This window comes from Salvia splendens, chromosome 10 (genome assembly GCF_004379255.2).
Source record: "Salvia splendens isolate huo1 chromosome 10, SspV2, whole genome shotgun sequence".
Taxonomy (NCBI): Eukaryota; Viridiplantae; Streptophyta; class Magnoliopsida; order Lamiales; family Lamiaceae; genus Salvia; species Salvia splendens.
In genome coordinates, this window is record NC_056041.1 from 25,970,292 (window position 1) to 25,990,239 (window position 19,948).

Here is a 19,948-nt window from a genome sequence, read left to right on the forward strand (position 1 = left end):
AAAAAAAACACGCATAATGTAAGAAAACACCCAAAAATATTTGAGTAGGCAGTCGCCTTTCAAGGTTCAAGCCCAAGGTATTAATTTTGTGTTTGCATTCAGATTAATTTTATGAAAATATTCAGATTAATTTTGAAAGTTGAACACAAAAATATTCAGAAAATATGTAAATAATATGAGTCCTACTCTCCAATAACAACATATGAAACCTTTTTAAGCAAACAAACATGGTTAGGAAACTTAGGATCAATAAAACTTTCATGTTGTAACATGTAAATAGGTAGGGATGTCAATCGGGCCGATCCGTCGGGTTGCGGGTCAATCGGGTGGGGGCTAATCGGGTTGTGATTCCTTTCGGGTTATAAAAGTTCAACCCTAGCCTTAAAAGCTCGGGTTTCGGGCTAGCCCAACGGGTTGATCGAGTTGCTACCGATAATATTAACATGCGATCAATCCAACAAATAATGATTAAAATTACTAATATTCATACAATGTAAAACATTTAATTATGATATAATTGAGATATATGCTTAAACTCAATCATAAACATGATCAAATACTAATATTTGAGATATTTCGTGGAATTTAATGCATGTTTTAGAAATTTAAATATTTTTTTTAGTGAATTTGAAGCTTTTAATTTATTTATCAATTATTATATGAATAAAAATTCAATATATAATTTGTATATTTAATATAAAATTAAAAGTTATTTTTTAGTTAAAATAAATCAATGAAGTGTCGAATTAGGAGTAAAAAAAATAGAATAATAGAAATTTTATCGGGTTTTCGGGTCTGGCCCTAACGGGTTGCGGGTTAATCGGGTGCGGGCTAATCGGGTTTTGATTTTATCGGACTATAAATTTCTAGCCCTAACCCTATAAATTTGGCGGGCTATTCTGGCCGGCCCACGGGTTACTGGCTAGATATAATGAATTTGGTTATTTTCGATTAACCGATTAGCCGTTCAGTTGTCAGTTACATAACCGAATTTGAGTCCGGTTTGGTTTCAGTTCTTGAGACGGGAAATTTTTTTTGGTCCGAATACAATCCAAGACACGACATGGAATTGATGGCAAACACTCTACTGTTTAGCATAAGTGGAAACTGGAAAGGGTTCAACACAAAATCTCTTACATTTGTTCAAGCAATTGTGATAGTGCCATTGTTACTGCACATCGATCTTACTTGAAGAAGATACAATTCCATTATCTTCTCCTAACTCGGAGATGCTCGTGTAGCCTTCTGTATCAGGGAGTCCGTAATATTCAGCCAAATAAGCCAAAGCTTCTGCGTTGGTATTGCATACTCTCCACAACGATGCCACTTCACCTTTCGAGACAGTGCCCCAGCCCTCACAATCATCTATAAACCCCAGCAGTTTCGAGTAGAACGAATCATAGTTCATAACAAGGAAGGGGACGGGAAGCATGGATCCGATCCTCTCAAGTTGAATCAGTGCCGAAACCTCAAACACCTCATCCAGAGTGCCAATTCCACCAGGCAGAGCAACGAAAGCCGTCCTGTCCGAACTCACAGCTCTAACACCAGCATCCACCAGGCCATGCTTCCGCGCAGAAAAGAACCTGCAGGTTGTTCAGTTAAACAAGCTCATACCGATCCACGTGCAATTTTTTACACGAATTCCCACCTGCACGTTAGATAGCTATCCAACGGGAGGTAGGGATGAACATCGGTAGCAGTCCATTGACCGGCTTCCTTGCCTATCTTGAATCCACCAACTGGCTTCCCTGCTTCAAGAGCACCTTTAGTGACGGCATCCATCAGCCCCGGCCCAGCTCCCGACCAGGTAGTAGCATCTAAGAGGCTCGCAATCTAGAAACAAACTAGCAAGTTGAAGGAACAAAGAAACAAGCAACCTAAAGCATCAAAGATACAGATAAACATACTCCTTTGGCCAATTCAAATGATCTGACAAAATGTGGATGCTCAGTCCCCAATCTTGCTGAACCTAAGTACACTACTCCTCTGCCAAGCCTTTCTATAAACTCATAGCATTTCTCGATTTCTCTCTTCACCTACTTTTCCCCAATTTCACACTCAGTTATGCAGAATTAGCAAATAGCCATTCAATCAAAGGAAATAGGTATACTATAAGCTGAGACAGTGATCGGCATATGCAATCGAAAGAAAGAGATAACAGAAGAGATGAATTGAACCTCAGCAGGGCTGGTTCTCTCCTCAAAATCGGTGCCTTGAAGCTTGCAGCAAATCGACCTTGTTGATTGAGTCTGAGCTTTCCTAAAATTCCCCGTGATCTTCAAATCGTCTCCGCGCTTCTGATTTCCGGAAATTTTAGCGAAACGACATTGCTGCTTCGGATTCATGTTTAGCCAAAATGAACTCGAACAACATACTGAAATCCCCATTTCTTCAAACAATAGTTTTTTTTTTTCCTTCTGTTTGCATAAGAGGAGGATCAAACTGGAATATGATTTGTTTAGTCGATTTGCCAGAAAAGTTGACTAGTTAGGACTCCAGTTGTAAAATTTTGGGGTTATTTTCGGGGTTTAAGAGAAGGTTATATTTGTAATTTAATAAGTGTAGGGTTTTTGGTTGAAGGGTATAAATTTCAGTTATCCGGTGTATTTCTTCCTTCTTCGCATCAATCACTCGGAACCCCAGCCGTCGTTTCGATCATGGGTAATTACATCGATTTCTTTCAATTTGAATGTTTAAGCTTTTGACGTCGTAATTTACCGGCGATTTAATTGGGGAAAAATGCAGGTATCTCACGGGATTCGATGCACAAGAGGCGTGCAACTGGAGGGAAGAAGAAGGCGTGGAGGAAGAAGCGAAAGTAGTTTCTCCTTTTTTTATTCTTAATTACGTTTCTCATTCCGCTAATTGATATGAATTAACACTGTTTTCTCAATTGATTTACTCAGAAAATAATTTTGTCTGTCAATTTCTGTTGTGATTATGTTTACATAGCGCATCTGTTCTGAAATTCCAGATAAATGAAAAATTGGTCAATATATGCAGCATTAGCATATGCATAGTTTGATGTGTGTGGAGCAGATGTTGTTGTTTGATTAGTTATGGGTATAACTGTTGTGTGTGTGATTAGGTATGAGCTCGGGAGGCAACCGGCTAACACGAAGTTGTCGAGCAACAAGACTGTGAGAAGGGTGAGGGTTCGAGGGGGAAATGTCAAGTGGCGTGCCTTGAGGTTGGATACAGGAAACTATTCTTGGGGTAGTGAAGCTGTGACAAGAAAGACGCGTATTCTGGACGTGGTTTACAATGCATCGAACAACGAACTTGTCAGAACACAGACTTTGGTGAAGGGCGCCATTGTTCAGGTTGACGCTGCGCCGTTCAAGCAGTGGTACCTTCAACACTATGGAGTTGAAATTGGCCGCAAAAAGAAGGCTGCTGCCAAGAAGGAAGGAGAGGTATATATGTCTGCTCATTTCTTTTATTGCTTTGCCTAAATTGTGATTTATATTAATGCATTTTGAAATTTGTGGTTAGTAGTTAAAAGCCTTTTCTGCTGACATGGTTTAGGAAACGACTGAGGCTGCTGCTACTGAGGAGGTGAAGAAGAGCAACCATGTCCAGAGAAAACTAGAAAAGCGTCAACAGGACCGCAAGATTGATTCACACATTGAAGAGCAATTTGGTGGTGGTCGTCTCTTGGCAGCAATTGCCTCTCGTCCTGGCCAGTGCGGCCGCTGCGATGGGTATGTGTTCACACCTGAAGTTTGTCATCTGGCTATACGTTGATTGCTCTATGGCATTATCTTGTGCACATTAACATCAATATGCTATTTAAAATGTCAAAAATCTTGCGTTGTCGTTTTTGTATTGATAACTTATAGTAGTATCTTTTTGGTCACTAACTTTTGTTGGCTCCATATATTCTCACTCAATGTAGATGCTAACTTATAGATGTCTCAGTCCTTAACATGATCAACCGAGTGATTAATAGTATATGGAATTGTTAGAGTGTATGACAAAATCTTAATAGTGATGAGTAACAAGTCTTTTTTCTTCTGGAAATAGGTATATTTTGGAGGGCAAAGAATTGGAATTCTATATGAAGAAACTCCAGAAGAAGAAAGGAAAGGGTGCTAGCGCTTAAATTTTCTTTTGTTTTCATTGAGAGATGCATTTTGGTGCATACATTTAATCGTCTTTTCATCTCCATCCTATGTAATTTGAGGAACCAGAAAGAGTGTTGCTTTGAACTTGAAATTGTTATAGTACATTTTAGTTCTTACTCTTATGTTTGGTTGCTGAATTATCAATGCGCTGAAGTTTCTTTTGTTTTGATTAACTATGAATTAGGTAATCAATAATGTTCTAAATTTTAGCCATCACTAGTTATTTGATTAGTTTGTTATTCGTTAATAAAGAATTGAAATTTCTAGTTTTTAGTTTGGCTCTATTATAACTCAGCTTATTATTAACTAGTGTTTGAAAGAGTTATGGTATATCGTACTGATTTTGATACACCAATCGTCCCATAAAAATATAGAAAATTGATATGGCATAGAAACTAAGACAAAATTAGTAAAGTAAAGAGAGGAGAGAAGGATATTTAGGGGGTGTTCTATTGGCATAAATTTCATGATTAAATATGTATCATGTTTGGTTCAGATAGTCTCATGATAATTAGTCATAGCCTCCCCCTCCAACTAAAATAATCCAACAACTTAATCCTAGATGGATAGTCTCATGATATTAGTCATGGCAACATACCGTCACCTTAAAGCATTGTTAATGAATAGTGAGACTTACTAATATTAGTAGTGTTTATTGTTAATGAATAGTGAGACTTACTAATATTAGTAGTGTTTAATGATAGTATAAGTTGTAAATAAGTTGATGTATATGGGTAATGAATTGAGATAATTTTTTAAAAATGAAATGTACATATTTTTATGGGACGGACGAAAATGGGAAATGAACATATTTTTTATAGAACGGAGGAGTATCTAAAAAATAAGCAATCATGCAATTAAACACAAACAAAACTGGTTTGATTTTAACTATGATAATAATATCGGTTCAAACACACTTTTACCAACAGGTTTTCTTTCTTTTTGTATTTTCTTTTCCTATTAAAGAATAAAAATCTTAATAATCAAGCTGATAATCCGGAAAAGCTTATGCTAGAATGATAAACAACTCGAATACTGGGAAAAAATTATAGACACTTCATATGTTATGAACAGATTGTTGAAGTTAGTCTACAACGGGTTTCAACAATTCACCGGAGCAGCCCACTGGCGTTGTCGCCACGAGTTCCCTGATATCTTTCACAACCTGAGCTTTGTCCGCCTCAAACATCTCATCCTCTGCACAACAAATTCCATACTTAGCCCTAACACTATCACAATATATTGATATGTTATATTAGATCACCGAGTGTACTATATACTCTCACTGTCTCATTAAAAATGAAACGTTTCCTAAAATGAAATACCATCATGTATATTCTCTCTTCACTACATGAAAAATCTCATGCCAAAAATCAAACGTTTCATATTTCATGGGACGGAAAGACTACTACCTTTGTCATAGTTGAAGCCGTCAAAGAAGCGCAAAAGTTTGTTTTCGTTGGCACACAGAATGGTGATGATATCAGCAGGCTTGTTCTGATTCGCCACGAATAGCTGCAACCAAACACGACCGAGTTAGCAAAAGTAGTTCACCACAGAACTTGATTACGGTGAGATGGATCGAAACCTTGAAAACATGGAATGCGTCGATCTGTATGCACTTGTGCGTTTCCTGCAACGTAAAAACCACCAACATTAGATGTTGCAATATCATCCATAGACCTTTTTTTAAAAAAAAAATTACCCTCAGAAGATTCATGAGAACTATCATATTGTTCTTGCAGCTGACGTAGCGCACCATGACCGCTGAGTTAGATCTATCGAGCAACATGTCTCCTAGAAGCTGAAAGCCAAAGATGCCATTAGCTAACTTCAAGATCAACATTAGTAGTCACTTATCGCGTTTATTCCAATGGATACCTTCACAGCATGGCGGCGGGTCATGTAATTTGGAGACTCCAACATCTTTGAGTTGAACTCAGAAAAGAACTACGAAAAGTATATTAAACAAACAAAGCAAGAAGTTGATTTACTACATATTCATTGTATGCAAAACAACCACAGAGGGGAGGAAAACCTTACCCAGCTATAGTTTTCTTTGAGAAAATATGCAACGGTGGATTTGTGACGCGTCATAAGCTCCTGGGAAATAAATCAACATAACATATCGCTTTAGCCATACGAGATAGTATTGTCGAGAATGCAAAGAGATAAGGCAAGGAAACATCAATAAAGAGATAACCTTAAAGGTAGCAGCAGCATCCGAAGCAATCTCAAAGTTTGGAAGTTGAATGTAGTCGAAAAACTTCATCATATGTGATGACTCCAAAACATAACTACCAGCAAAGAAAGATGAAGAATTAATGGAATTCTTGAGAGAGTGGAAGATGTAATATGGAAGCTTCTTTTCTTACCAAGCGACCACCTGATGTCGTATGCATTCCCTTAACATGCCTCCGTAATGCAGAGCGTTGGAAGGATCTTCGTACCTGTAAAAACGTACCTTAAAACCAATATATACCGAAAATTTGAAGAAAAAATGTGTGTATGGATTACTCACCCGGTAATCATAACGTCCAAAAGATCAAGATTCTGTTCTAAGTAGCCGGAAGCAATTAACCGCGATTGAACCGGTTGCCTTTGCAAATTAGCAATTACTCTCGTTGCGTCCTTGCGAGTCTTCACAACCAAAAAAATGACCATACCATCAAATAAATGAAAAAAAAACAAAACAATTGTTATACCTCGAAGTTTATTTTGGGGAGGCAGAGAATGAGGAGTCGCATAGTGTCATCAGCAAAGAACTCTTGAGTCACTTGAGCGCACGCTTCTGCAACCGGTTCCGATTCCTCAATTCCGTATAGGATTGACTTGACCTCTCTGACGTCGGCATCCAATTGCGCCAGCTGCAATCAAATGCCTCCGTATGATAAAAATTTAGAAGAGTCCTACACATAAGATCAAAATACAAAATTGGTCCAAAGCATTCACTTTTTAAAAAACAGGTCCATAACAAATGAAAATGTCGACGAAGTAGTCCTTTTTTGACGGTTCCGTCAAATCTAACAGTCAACGCTAATTGCACAGTGGCATGACCGTTAGTTTTTTTACGGAATCGTAAAAAAAAGACTATTCTGACAAGGATTTCATTTGTTATGGAACTGTTTTTCAAAATGTGAATGTTTTGGACCAAATTTGTATTTTGGTCATATGTTTAGCACCAAAATTGACCTTTCCAAAAATTTAAATTAAACACACGAATATAATATAAACATGCAGACCTTGGCATGGAGCCTGGGGCTGCTATCTTCGGAATCAGAAGAGATGTAGGAGAGCAGTGTCTTGATATCACGCACGGTCTGAGCGGGAGGGCGCGGTTTTTTGGATTTGAAGAGGTTCTTCATGGAATTATTGCGCAAAACCTTTCGGACGAGCTTCTTCAAATTCAAGGCGTCCTCCTCTTTCATGGCGATCGACATCTCTTTCCCTGGAAACGCGACGTTTCTCAGGGGAATGAGATACCGTTGGAATGGAGAATTCCAAGCACCACGAGAGAGGAAGACGCCTTCCCCCGTTTCTCTCTGTATTTCTTTTTAATTTTAATTTCCTTTTTTCCCTGTTTGTTGTGTGTGTGAAGAGGGAATGAAACCAGGAGAAGGATAAGAGAATGTGGATGGAATTGTGAGGAGGAGCGATAACATAGAAGTTGGAGATTCATTCTTTCAGACATGCATGGATTCCGAATTTGTTTGTAGGCTTGCTTTTATTAATTCATTTTAAACTAATCCAAAATTTAAAAAAAATTCAAGCAGTATTAAATGGTATAAAAATAATATAAATAAATGTATATTCAATAAAGCATTGTATAAAATAATGGAGTAGAAAATTTAAAAATAATGGAGCAGTATTAAATAAATGTATATTCAATAAAGCATTGTATAAAAATAATATAAATAATGGAGCAGTATTAAAGCATTGTATAAAATAATTTGTGGTAATAAACATGTAATTAAATTAAAGTATGTGTGTCAATTATACATACCTTTTTGCTATTACATTTAAATTTAACCATTTTTTTCTTTTGCATTTTCTATATCAATTTTAATTTGGAAATTATAATAATCTATTTTATTGTAGTATCATTTTTATATGCAAAATTATAATTTGAAACATCAGTGTAATCAACCACACCAACTCATGCGAGCGAGAAAATTAATCCCGATAGTATTTGACAAAGTCATGACTGCACAGTACCATTTTTTGTGAAGTATCAATAGCTCGTGATTTTTAATTAGCATTTCAACAATAGTTGATTGTATAACATATACAATTTCAAATTTAAAATTGTCTTTCCTGTGTGTAGTGGGTTTCTTTTCGAGACATTTCGAGATATTGACTTTTTTTTGTTTTTTGGCAAAATTTTTTATTCTTTCTTTTATTTAATTATTTTTTCGTTCCCCTATTTTATCTTCTAATTTATTTTTTCTCTATTTTAACTTTTAAATATTAATTTCTTAATTTTTGTGATCAAACAAAATGCATTAACTAATTAGGGACAGAGATATTATTTCCTATATACAATAGAGTAAAAGTCAATTTTGATCCTAAACATATGATCAAAATATGAATTTAGTCCAAAACATTCATTTTTTAAAAAAACGGGTGCATAAAAAATGAAAATGTCGCCGAAGTTCTTTTTTTGACGTTACCGCAAAAAAACTAACGGTTACCGCCAAATGCACAGTGACATGACCGTTAGTTTTTTTACTGAATCGTAAAAAAAGGACCACTCCGACAAGGATTTTATTTGTTATGGATCTAATTTTCAAAAAGTAAATGTTTTGCACCAAATTCGTATTTTGATTATATGTTTAAGACCAAATTTTTTTGAATGTTTTACACAAAATTCGTGTTTTGGTCATATGTTTAAGACCAAAATCGACATGTATTCTATACAATAATTATGTAAAGAAAAAAGGACGAAGAACAAGAAATACACGAAACCTATGCATTAATTAATACAGTGATATGTTATAAGATATGTGATTTGTAATTTTGTCAAGATCAGATGAAGTGCACGAAAATAGATTAGGTAGATATAATTGTATAGTTACCTTATGAAAATGAGCTTCGCCTTAATTTATAATAAAACCTTGACCCCTTTGTTCAAATTAAGTCTATAAATAGTGATCACTTAAGCTTTCAACTATACCTCACTACACAGCTCAGAAATGGCTTCCAAGAATTTGCTTCTTCTCTTCGCCATAGTCCTTATCATCTCTTCCGACGTCGTTTCATCAGCTCGTACCGACCCTGCTGCTATAGTGGCCGCCGATGCTACAAGTAACTACTCTCCTCTCTTCTTTCTATTTACTAAGAGGTTTAGCGTCAACAGAAAATGTCAGCACAACATCTTTTTGTTATAGTGGCCGCCGATTGACGTGGTGTTGACATTTTTTGTTAACGTTATTTGTCATCTGTTGACATCAAATCTTGAAATCTAACGGTCCAGATCATAGTTTGGAGTTTGTAAGGAATATGCAGTTTGCATTTTAACGCCACCCAATATCTTAACTTGTGCAGAGGGTGTGGAAGTAGAAGGATGGCAGCATGAAGACCGCCACGGCCGCCGCCGCCGCCATTGCCATCACCACCACTGTGATGAGGCTGGCGGAGATGGACATCACAATTAGCTTCAGTTGAGATGTTTGAGTATACGTGTATTGTATTTGTAAGGAATAAGGAGGCATACCCTAAGCTCTGTTTGACTTCGAAATAGGCACATCTATTATGTTTGGTGTTGTCTTGTGTGTTTGTTTATACTTGATGTACTAAACTTCATCGGATTTTACGTATATCAAAACTTGTTTTTGCATCTCAGCAGTTCCCATTTATATCTATACTAATATAAGTTTTCATCTCAACATTCTAATCTATATCTATATCATGCTTCTATACTACTCTCACCGTCCCGGCTAAGATGACACATTCTTTGGCCGGCACGGGATTTTAGGAATTATGAGTTTATATGTTTAATTGGAGAGAGAAAAAAGATGGGTGTAAGTAGGCATGCACACGGTTCGAAAACCGCCTGTTCCGTTTCGGAACCGGCGGTTCACAGTTCAAGATTTCCTTGAACCTGAACCGGCACGCCAAGGTCCCCGACGGTTCCGGTTCCGGTTAAAAAAACCGGCGGTTCCGGTGGCGGTTCAAAACCGCCGGTTTTTGGCCGAAACCGCCGGTTCTGGGCCAGTTCGTAAATTTTTTTTTCTTCTTTTTCTCGTTTTAGTGTTTATTTCAACGAGACTACAAGTCATAAGTCACAACTTATAAGTTATAATTTACACTTAATGTTGGACTTGAACCTTTGGGTTGAAAAGAGAGTGTATTGGATGATTCCCTTTTATAGCTATATGTTCTTGGATGTGTTGCTCTTTCTTTCAATGTGGGATAAAACTCCTTATTTATAACTACATGATACATCTTCATCATCTTTGTTTATATTAGTTTATATCTTGACTATCTCCTATTATTATAACTTAACAACAAATATAATTACATAAAGTATTATTCTTTAATTCTTTATCATAATCGATTTGTTTGTGTATAAGTTTATGTGTATGTTAACTAATAAATACCATTATACACATTAAGAGAATAATTAGTATACAAATTGTATTAATCTAGCGATAACTATAATATGAATAATTATTTATCTATATACAAATCATATTACTCAATAAGTGTTTATTCTTATCTATCAAGAATATATTCACAAATAATAATTTTATTTATATAAATTATACTACATCTATTAGAATAACAACTATTATACAAAATCATACTATTAGTCTACTACTAATATATAAATATATAAACTATATTATACCACTAAACAAATCATTCTTTAGTTATCTATTTTTATCATTATTATACCAATTATATTAATTGTTATTTTTTTCACATTTTAATCAATTTAGTGAGAAAAATTAGCAACATACTTACATTTAAATCCAATTATTTGAACACGTCCACATTCTATAAATATACAAATTATTAGCAACATACAACATTCAAATTTAATTAAACTATTCTAGTTGATGCTATTATTATCTATAAATTTGTCTTAGAAAAAGAATCATAACAAAAATAAAGATAAAGTTAGTGAATAATAAAATGTAGTAAAAAATAAAGAAAAGTAGAAAACAAAAGAAAGATTTGTATCCCACATTGGAAAAAGATGAATGAATGATCTAAACATGTAGTTATAAAAGAAACTTCAACATATTTTGTCTCACATTGAAAATGAAACAAAAAATATTCAAGGATGTCTCTATAAAAGAGAAACAACCTAGAATGGTTTCATAAATTCACAAGTCCATCAAATATATATGGGCTATTATGAATTTCTTGTATTCATTTATTTGTAAAAAATTATTTTTAAATATAAAAATCAATTTTTATAAATAAAAAACATTTTTTTTAAATTTCGGTTGAACCGTCGGTTTAACCGTTGAACCGGCGGTTCCGGTTTTGCATTTCGTTGAACCCGAACCGGACCGTGTGAACCGCCAACCGTCCGGCGGTTCGGAACCTCCGCGCCGGTTCCGAATCCGGTTTATGAACCGACGGATAACCGCCGGTCCGGTTCGGTTTGTGCATGTCTAGGTGTAGGTATTAAAATAGAGAGAGAATGAAAGATGAATAATTTAATAGGAGTGAGAAAAAGTAGTTATGTATATTAATTGGAGAGAAAAAGTTTCTAAAAAAGGAAATGTGTCATCTTAGTTGGGACAAACTAAAAAAGAAAACGTGTCACTTTAATTAGGATGGAGGGAGTAATATACTGAGAGAGTTTTCTAGAAAAGTACTTCACGTTACTATTTTAGAAAATTGTGGCAAAATTTGGAAAAAAAAACAGAGCCAAAACCACTGAGTTTTTTCTATAAATACCAACCAAAACACTTCTAAATTTCCATGTCCATTTCACTCTCTTCTCCATCGATTTCACTCCTTTATTCTCCACTTTTCTCTATCTTCTCACTCGATTTTACTTTTTTATTGTCCCTTGTGTTTATACTTTTAGCTATTTTTGCTCTGTTATTTATTTTTAGAGTAAAGGCCAAAACTGGTCCTGAACATATGTTCATTTTACGATTTTGGTCTTAAACTTTATCTTTTGAATTTTTGCATTCCGAACATTTCAACTCGTATCACAATCGGTCCTACACTAACAGTTTCGCCAAATTTTTAACGGTCAACAATTTTAACTAGATTTTGACCAATTAAAGCAGTTAATTATGATTACTTACCCCTAATTATATCCTTAATAAATACAATCTTTAATTTGTTGTTTACCACAGACAGGAGGCAGCTTGTCGATCTAAGAATAAGAATAGATATAGAAGCAGTTTTAGATAATAATTGGTAGTAGGTTAATAGGGAGCGGGGTAGCTAGTGAGCGTCGGCGGCGAGGAAGAGGAGGGCGTTGCGGCCGCCGCCTTCAGAGGGGAGGGCGCTGCGGCCGCCGTGGGGCGAAGGGTTTGTCTCAGGCACACAACCCTTGCGTCGGAGTGCTCGGGCAAGGGTGACGACGCGATTTCCTCTTAGTAAAGTCCATTGTCGACAGCGTGTTACCCCAGGGTTTTACCCCACTGCTAAAAAAGGCTAATTGTTACTTAAAATCCAGGGTTGCTTCCCATAATTGGGATTTTTATGATTTGGTGAAAGAGTGAGAGAAGAGAAAGGTGGGAATGGTTTTGAAATTGTAAAATCTGAAAATTGGATTCTTGAATTTGTAATGGAATCGGGCAGCTTATGAGAGGCCTGGAAGATTGCCGAGAATAGAGCGGGATCGGCACCGGCCCCAAGCAGATGCCGTCGAGATAGAGCAGAGCGAGCCGACGGGAGAAGACAGAGGCCATCATGAAGAGCTCATAATTAAAGATTGTATTTATTAAGAATATAATTAGGGTGTAAGTAATCATAATTAACTGCTTTAATTGGTCAAAATCAGGTTAAAATCGTTGACCGTTAAAAAATTGACGGAACTGTTTGTGTAGGACTGATTGAGATCCGAGTCGAAATGTTCGGGATGCAAAAAATCAAAACATAAAGTTTATGACCAAATTCGTAAATTGGGCATATGTTCAGGACCGGTTTTGGCCTTTATTCTTGTTTTTATCTGTTTTTAGCTATTTTTCCATTTATTTTGTTATAGATATTAGACTAAAGTCTCATTTTGGTCCTTAACATATTGCGATTTTTTTATTTTGGTTCAAAACATTATCTTTTAATTTATTCGGTCTCTCACATTTAAATCGGATCACATTTAGTCTGAAATGGACGGAACAGTTAAAATGTAACGGTCAACAAATTTTAAATCCATTTTGACCGGATTAAGAGTTATAATTATGTTTTATTAATGTCTAATAGCTAATTAACCTAATTAGAAATCTGTTCTGCCGGCCAATTTCGTTGATTAGATATTAGACATTAATAAAACATAATTATAACTCTTAATCCGGTCAAAATCGATTTAAAATTCGTTGACCGTTACATTTTAACTGTTCCGTCTATTTCGGACTAAATGCGATCCGATTTTAAATGTGAGAGACCGAATAATTCAAAGATAATGTTTCGGACCAAAATAAAAAAATCGATGTATGTTAAGATCAAAATGAGACTTTAGTCTAGGATATTATGTTAGAAGCGATTAAAATCAATAAAGTGATTTGAGATGTTTTTTGCAATCTTCACTCAATAGCCTCATTTTCCTCATTCTTCGACACTTCGAAGGCATCTGTTAGCTTGCAAACAGATGTAAGATGAATAAGTAGAGTATTTTATTCGATAGAATATGACATCAGTAAATGCTTTATTTTGGAAAACAGTGTGCAAACATACAAATGTAAGAAGAAGTTTGGCAAGGAAGGAAGAAAGATTGAGACGAAAACAGAAAAAAAAAGTTTTTCAGCGAATGTTGAACAATAATTCGGGCAAGATAAACTTAGTGTTGCAGTGATTACTTGGTAGAGATGAAGTGTAGTACATCAATGCATAGTAGAGAGAGATTATTAATGATAACAAATTAAAAAGTACTATCTCCTTATAGAGATGCCCAAGGTTTTTGGTTCCGGCGGTTAACCGCGGAACCGTAACCGCCGGTTCCGGTTTCGAAACGGAACCGTGACTTTTTTTGAACCGGAACCACCATATTTTGAACCGCGGGCCCGTTCCGGTTCCAAATTTTACGAACCGAAACCGTGCCGGAACCGTGAAAAGCCATCAGAAAATCGTGAGATCTAGCTGGAACCGCGAAAAATCGCCGGAAACTGGCGATTCAGAACCGTGAAAAACCATAAAAAAAATCGTCGGAAAACCGACGGTTCCGAACCGAAACCGTAACTGTAAACGTCGGTTTTGGAACCGGAAATGGAACCGTGAAACACCCTTGCAGTTCTGTTCCGATTCGACAATATCCAAAAATGGAACCGTGGGCCTCTCTACTCCATCCCACATTAAGTGTCACATTTTTTCATTTCAATCCGTCCCATAATAAGAGTGACATTTCACTTTTAACATAAATGGTAAGTAGACCCTACATTTCACCAACCAATTCTACTCACATTTTATTATAAAACTAATATATATAAGTGGAACTTATAGTCTACTAACTTATTCAACTAACTTTTCTTTATATTTCTTAAAATCCGCACTCACACTAAATGTGACACTTAATGTGGGACGGATGTAGTAATAAGAAAATTTATTATTCCAGTGCTACGTAAGTAGTCGCCTCTGTATCGCTTACCTAACAGTGCTCAGCAAAACATATCTCTTAGATTCGTTATCGGTACAATCTTTTGTATAATTAAGCTATGGAATCATTTATAGTACTCCCTCTGTCCCACTGAGATGACTCACTTTTCTTTTTGGTTTGTCCCAACAGAGATGGCCAATTACCAAAAATGGAAGCACATTTATCTCTACTCTATTTCTTCTACATTACTTTACTCTCTCCATTCACACACAAAACAAAATGCATAAAATCTGGTGCCGCCCAAGGAAGGGGTCATCTTCGTTGGGACGGAGGGAGTAGTATTCTCTCTGTCAGTAAAATGTTGTCCACTTTTGCCATTTCGATTCAACTGCAAATTGTTGTCATGTGTACTCTTTTTCTATTTTTAATAAATTGAGCTCACTTTCAAGTTTCAAGTAACTCATTACACTTATATTCTTAGATAAAGCAATATAAACCACCAAATTTTTGCACTCACTTTTCTTCATATTTTTAAAATCCATTCCAAATCAGGGCATCAGCACTGGGGCGCCCTAAAGCCCGCCCTATGCAGTGCCACGTCAGCATTCTATCCTCCTACCCTTCAACCTGCAGTGAGACGCCCTATAGGTTTTACTATTATTTTGTTAATTAATTTAAATGTTTTCAAATATATAAATGCAAACTAATTAAAATACACAACGATTAACTAAAAAACGACAAATACTACATTAATTAAAAAAAAGTTACACGAGTAAGAAATAAAAAAAAGTTGACTACTGTACAAAAGTCCCAACTTCCGGCGCAGCTCATCGATCAACCCCTGGAGGTATTCGGCTCTGGCCGGTTCCGTACACTTCATGAGAGCGTTATGCGTGTCCAACAACGTCCCCGCCATCGAGGACGTTGCCAACTCCGCATAGGCAAGTGCCGTCGGGGTCGGGCTCGGCGATGGGGGGCGGCTTGCGAGGAGGATGTCGCCTTCGCTTTCCCCTTGTTCTTCTCAGCCTTGACGCCTTCGTGCACCACCTCCAAACATCGGACTATTGGGACTTGAGTAATCACCGGAATCCATTTTCTAGTGTAAATTGAGAGTGAAAATGCGAATGAAAATGTTACAAATGAAGGTGGGGTAGGGGTATTTATATAAATAAAATTTTCGAATGTTGAAAAAAAAAAACCGTTGCATCGTCCGCGCCTTGGTCCGTGTCGCCTACAGTGGACGGACGATGGCGCGGACGATGTCCTATCGTCCGCGCTTCCTCCGCGGACTATCTGTCGGGCGAGGACGGCGCATCGTCCATCGTCCGCGCACCCACAGTGGCGAACGATGGCGCGCCCGAGGCATCGGGCGACCTATCATCCTCCCCACTGTAGTGCCCTCAAATGTGAACGCAGAGAACGCTTTAAAAAGTTGTGAATAACTAGAGAAGAAAAAAAAAATTATTCTGAAAATAATATAAGTGGTGGGCGCAGGACAGAACCGAAAGTCCTTTATGGAGAGTGGCCAAATGTTGAACAATCTCATGGAGGGAGGAGAAATAAAGAAGTTCGCTTATGTCTGGTTGTCGGCGCTGGCCGCCCTCTCCTATTCCCGATTCGTCTCCTCCAAACTCCCCAAGGGAAAATGGCGCCTGATCTCGATCTCCCCCGTCCTCTTCCTCTTCGCAATCCTCCCTCTCCACACCCCCTCCGCCTTCATCAGAGCCCTCACCGCCTTCTTCCTCACCTGGCTCGCCTCCTTCAAGCTCCTCCTCTTCTCCTTCGATCTCGGCCCTCTCCACTCCGATCCCCCCAAATCTCTCCCCGTCTTCCTCGCCGCCGCCGCCCTCCCCTTCACCCTCGCCCCCGCCGCCTCCCCGAGAAATCCCCCGAAACTCCCCCTCAATTTTCCCGCCAAAATCGCAATCGCAGCTTTATTGATATCTCTTTTATTCGAGCGGAGGCGGAATCTGCACCCCATTGTTATAATGCTTCTTTACTGCCTTTTACTGTTCCTGATGATCGAGATTATGGTGGGGCTGTCGAGCAAGGCCGCGTGGGCCCTCCTGGGGGCGGAGCTGCAGCCGCCCTCGGACGAGCCCTACCTCGCGGCCTCGCTACAGGACTTCTGGGGCCGACGCTGGAACCTCACCGTCAGCGGCGTCCTGCGCGAGGCCGTGTTCCAGCCGGCGCGGGCGGCCGCGGGGGCGGCGGTGGGCGCGAGGGCGGCGGCGATGGTTGGGGTGCTGGCGTCGTTCCTCGTGTCGGGTGTAATGCATGAACTCCTGTTTTGGTACCTGACTCCCGGGGCCAGGCCGTCCTGGGAGATGACCGGGTTTTTCGTGCTCCACGGCGTCTGTGTGGTGGCCGAGTTCGCCGGGAAGGGGAGGTGGCGGCTGCCGGGGTTCGTGGCGGTTGCGTTTGTGATCGGGACGAGTTTCTGGCTCTTCTTTCCGCCGGTCATGAGGAACGGCGTCGATGTCAGAGTCATTGAAGAAATTCGTTTCGCGGGGGAGGTTTTGCTCAACTTCCTTTTCAGATTCACAACTTAGATTGATTATCTAATAAACCCATTTGGTGAGTTACAACTTTGTATTTGGACTGGTTGAATGGTAGGTGTTAGTTAAAAAGTATGAAATGATAAGCATGTGAATATTGCATATTCATAATAATGCTCACATGATTTGGTAAGTGTTAGACCAATTAGAAGTTGAGTGAAGCTTTTATTCTTCCATGTTTTGTTATAATTTGTGGATGTTTTGTTGTTAGAATTGAAGTTTATAAAAGATTACGTAACAATTGAGAGAAAATCATTTTAGCATATAGTAAAATCATCAAGGAAACTTGGTTCCAATTCTCCACATGATTGTTTAGGTCATATTTTTCATATTTTATTATTTGCAGTACTCATTGGTGATGAGGTAGTTTTGGCTATTATTTTCCTATTGTACTTGGACCGGTCAAATGGTAGATGTCTACTTTAACTACGAAATGATAATGCCACCAGCAACGCGTCTCGCAGGTGGCTCGTATCTCGTCCCGCCGAGACGAGACGGCTGCGAGACACGTTGCAGCGCCCCGTCTCGTCCCGGTCTCGGCGAGACGCCCGTCCCACGGAGACACCTCGCGGGCTGTCTCGCCACGCGCTTGCGCGACATGACGCGCTCCGGCGCCATGCGTAACGCCCACTCGCCGGCCCGCGAGTGGGCTTCGTCACGCTGACGCAATAATTTTTTTTTAAAAAAAAATCAAATTTAATTAAAAATAAAAAATAAAAAAATTTGAATTTAAAAAATTACCGTTTTTTCGACCGCTTTCCAATTTTTTTTTTTATTTTTTACTCTATAAATACTCCTATTTCATCCTCATTTCACACACAAATACACATCAAATCCTCCAAATCATCTTCATTTCCTCTCCAATTTTCATCTAACCTCTCATCACAAAATGTCCGGCGACGGAAGCTCTGCCGGTGGCGGCTCCGGCGTGTTTGACATCAACGCGTTTGGCGACTGGGGGGGGGGGGGGGCATGTACAACGTGTTGGGTGGTTCCGGTTCCGGTTCGTCTACGTCGGGCACCCAGGGCTCGTCGATGTCGGGGGTGTACCAACCACCCCATTTTGATGTGGATGCATACGCTCGTCCCTCCGCCCCGAGGTATTCGCAGGGATTATCCCAAATTCGGGAGGATTATCCGGATGAACCCCATCCGGAAGGAGGACGAGGCGGTGGAAGCTCCACGGCATTCGACGCCGTGGAGGAAGAGGCGGAGGCGGCCGAGGAGGATGAGGTTGTAGGCAGTCATCCGTACAGCCGCAATGACACGATGGCGGTGTACAATGCCTGGATCAGCGTCTCGTACGATCCCATCGTCGGGAATCAATAATTCCGGAAGTGCTTCTGGGAAAAGGTCACCGAGGCCTACAACGAAATCAAGCTAAGAGGGTCCCGCCGCCGCACATTGAAGATGCTCCGCGCTCACTTTGACCGAGTCGACAGGGAGTTCAAAAAATTCTACGGCATCTACAAGAACGAAGCAGCTCATTACCAAAGCGGAGCCACGGGAGCCGACATTCTGAGATCGGCTTTGCGAGTCTACTTCGACGACACCGACAAAGAATTCAGACATGTTGATGTCTGGGAGGCCGTCAAAGACGGGGAAAGGTGGGCCGGCGGACACTTCCCGCATGATGCCTCCACAATACCAAGCCCATCTTGCCGGAATTGAGTATATGGCAAGATAAATTGGTATTCCGCCTCCAGGTAGCTTGAGTGCACCGCCACCGCCTCCGGGAGATGATTCGCCGGCGGAGTAGTTTTTTTAATTTTTATAAAATTGTATTTTAACTTATGTTTTTTTTTATTTTGCCACGAATTTCATTATGTATTTGTTTTGGATTTTAAGTTGTATTTTTATTTTATTTAATGAAGTGTGTTTTTTATTAATCGAATTTGTTGGAAAAAAATAAAAAATGAAATTGAATGAATATTAAGTTAAGAGATGGTTAAGAAACGGATAAGAGATGAAGGGTTGCAGGTTCTGTCTCTTAATTAAGAGATGGAGTGAAAAGTACAATGGGGCCCATGAATAGTTAAGGGATGAGACGGTTAAGAGACGAATAAGAGACAGTGTTGCGGATGGCCTAAGCATATGAGACGATGGTAGTTTTACCAGTATGCTTTTAATTATGAAATGATAAGCATATGAGATGCTAGTAGTGTTATCAGTATGAAGTGTTGCATATTCATAATAAAGGTGTCACCAAACTGCTCATAAACTTTACACAATCTATTAATTCTTACCAAGCATTTTGTAAACGATTGCGCAAATGTTATCATATTTTGTTAAATGTTAGACCAGTTAGATATTGAGTGAAGTTTATGGATGTTTAGTTTTTATCTTATGTGGTATGTGCACAACAATTAATTTAGTTTGGAAGTGAGTACGTCCTCGGTCATATTTTTTTTGAGTGAACTACATTAAAAGTCTCTAACTTTTCGGTTTATGACACTGCAAGTCTAACTAAAAAAAATAGCACCAGAGGACCTTAACGTTAAATATAATCACGAATCATATTTTTTCGGACCAAAATA

General features: G+C 38.5%; 4 protein-coding genes and 1 long non-coding RNA gene across 6 annotated transcripts; 3 read left to right on the forward strand and 2 right to left on the reverse strand.

The window, feature by feature from the left end:
• Window positions 1-1,069: 1,069 nt before the first annotated feature.
• LOC121750281 (cytokinin riboside 5'-monophosphate phosphoribohydrolase LOG2-like) lies at window positions 1,070-2,487 on the reverse strand. Of its 2 annotated transcripts, XM_042144796.1 has the most exons (4): window positions 2,181-2,487; window positions 1,911-2,039; window positions 1,652-1,836; window positions 1,070-1,586 (listed from the first exon to the last, which is right to left on the reverse strand). In XM_042144796.1, exons 1-4 carry the CDS (start codon window positions 2,388-2,390, stop codon window positions 1,169-1,171), a joined length of 942 nt encoding a protein of 313 aa, XP_042000730.1. In that variant the 5' UTR covers window positions 2,391-2,487; the 3' UTR covers window positions 1,070-1,168. The 2 variants fall into 2 exon arrangements, with proteins under 2 accessions (XP_042000730.1, XP_042000732.1); XM_042144798.1 differs by lacking the exon at window positions 1,911-2,039.
• Window positions 2,488-2,579: 92 nt separating this feature from the next.
• On the forward strand, window positions 2,580-4,252 carry LOC121750282 (40S ribosomal protein S8-like). Its single transcript, XM_042144799.1, has 5 exons — window positions 2,580-2,664; window positions 2,749-2,821; window positions 3,092-3,419; window positions 3,532-3,707; window positions 4,030-4,252. The coding sequence occupies exons 1-5, from the start codon at window positions 2,661-2,663 to the stop codon at window positions 4,106-4,108; spliced, it is 660 nt and encodes a 219-aa protein (XP_042000733.1). The 5' UTR covers window positions 2,580-2,660; the 3' UTR covers window positions 4,109-4,252.
• A 911-nt stretch (window positions 4,253-5,163) lies between these two features.
• Window positions 5,164-7,744, reverse strand: LOC121751207 (putative MO25-like protein At5g47540). Its single transcript, XM_042145926.1, has 11 exons — window positions 7,373-7,744; window positions 6,836-6,997; window positions 6,652-6,770; window positions 6,506-6,580; window positions 6,334-6,427; window positions 6,174-6,233; window positions 6,012-6,080; window positions 5,836-5,934; window positions 5,719-5,763; window positions 5,543-5,645; window positions 5,164-5,327 (listed from the first exon to the last, which is right to left on the reverse strand). Exons 1-11 carry the CDS (start codon window positions 7,568-7,570, stop codon window positions 5,215-5,217), a joined length of 1,137 nt encoding a protein of 378 aa, XP_042001860.1. The 5' UTR covers window positions 7,571-7,744; the 3' UTR covers window positions 5,164-5,214.
• Window positions 7,745-9,291: 1,547 nt separating this feature from the next.
• LOC121751454 lies at window positions 9,292-9,966 on the forward strand. Its single transcript, XR_006040091.1, has 2 exons — window positions 9,292-9,434; window positions 9,675-9,966. It is a non-coding gene; the product is annotated as an uncharacterized LOC121751454 (long non-coding RNA).
• A 5,650-nt stretch (window positions 9,967-15,616) lies between these two features.
• LOC121753226 (probable long-chain-alcohol O-fatty-acyltransferase 5) lies at window positions 15,617-17,663 on the forward strand. Its single transcript, XM_042148439.1, has one exon. It carries the CDS (start codon window positions 16,368-16,370, stop codon window positions 17,403-17,405), a length of 1,038 nt encoding a protein of 345 aa, XP_042004373.1. The 5' UTR covers window positions 15,617-16,367; the 3' UTR covers window positions 17,406-17,663.
• Window positions 17,664-19,948: the final 2,285 nt, after the last annotated feature.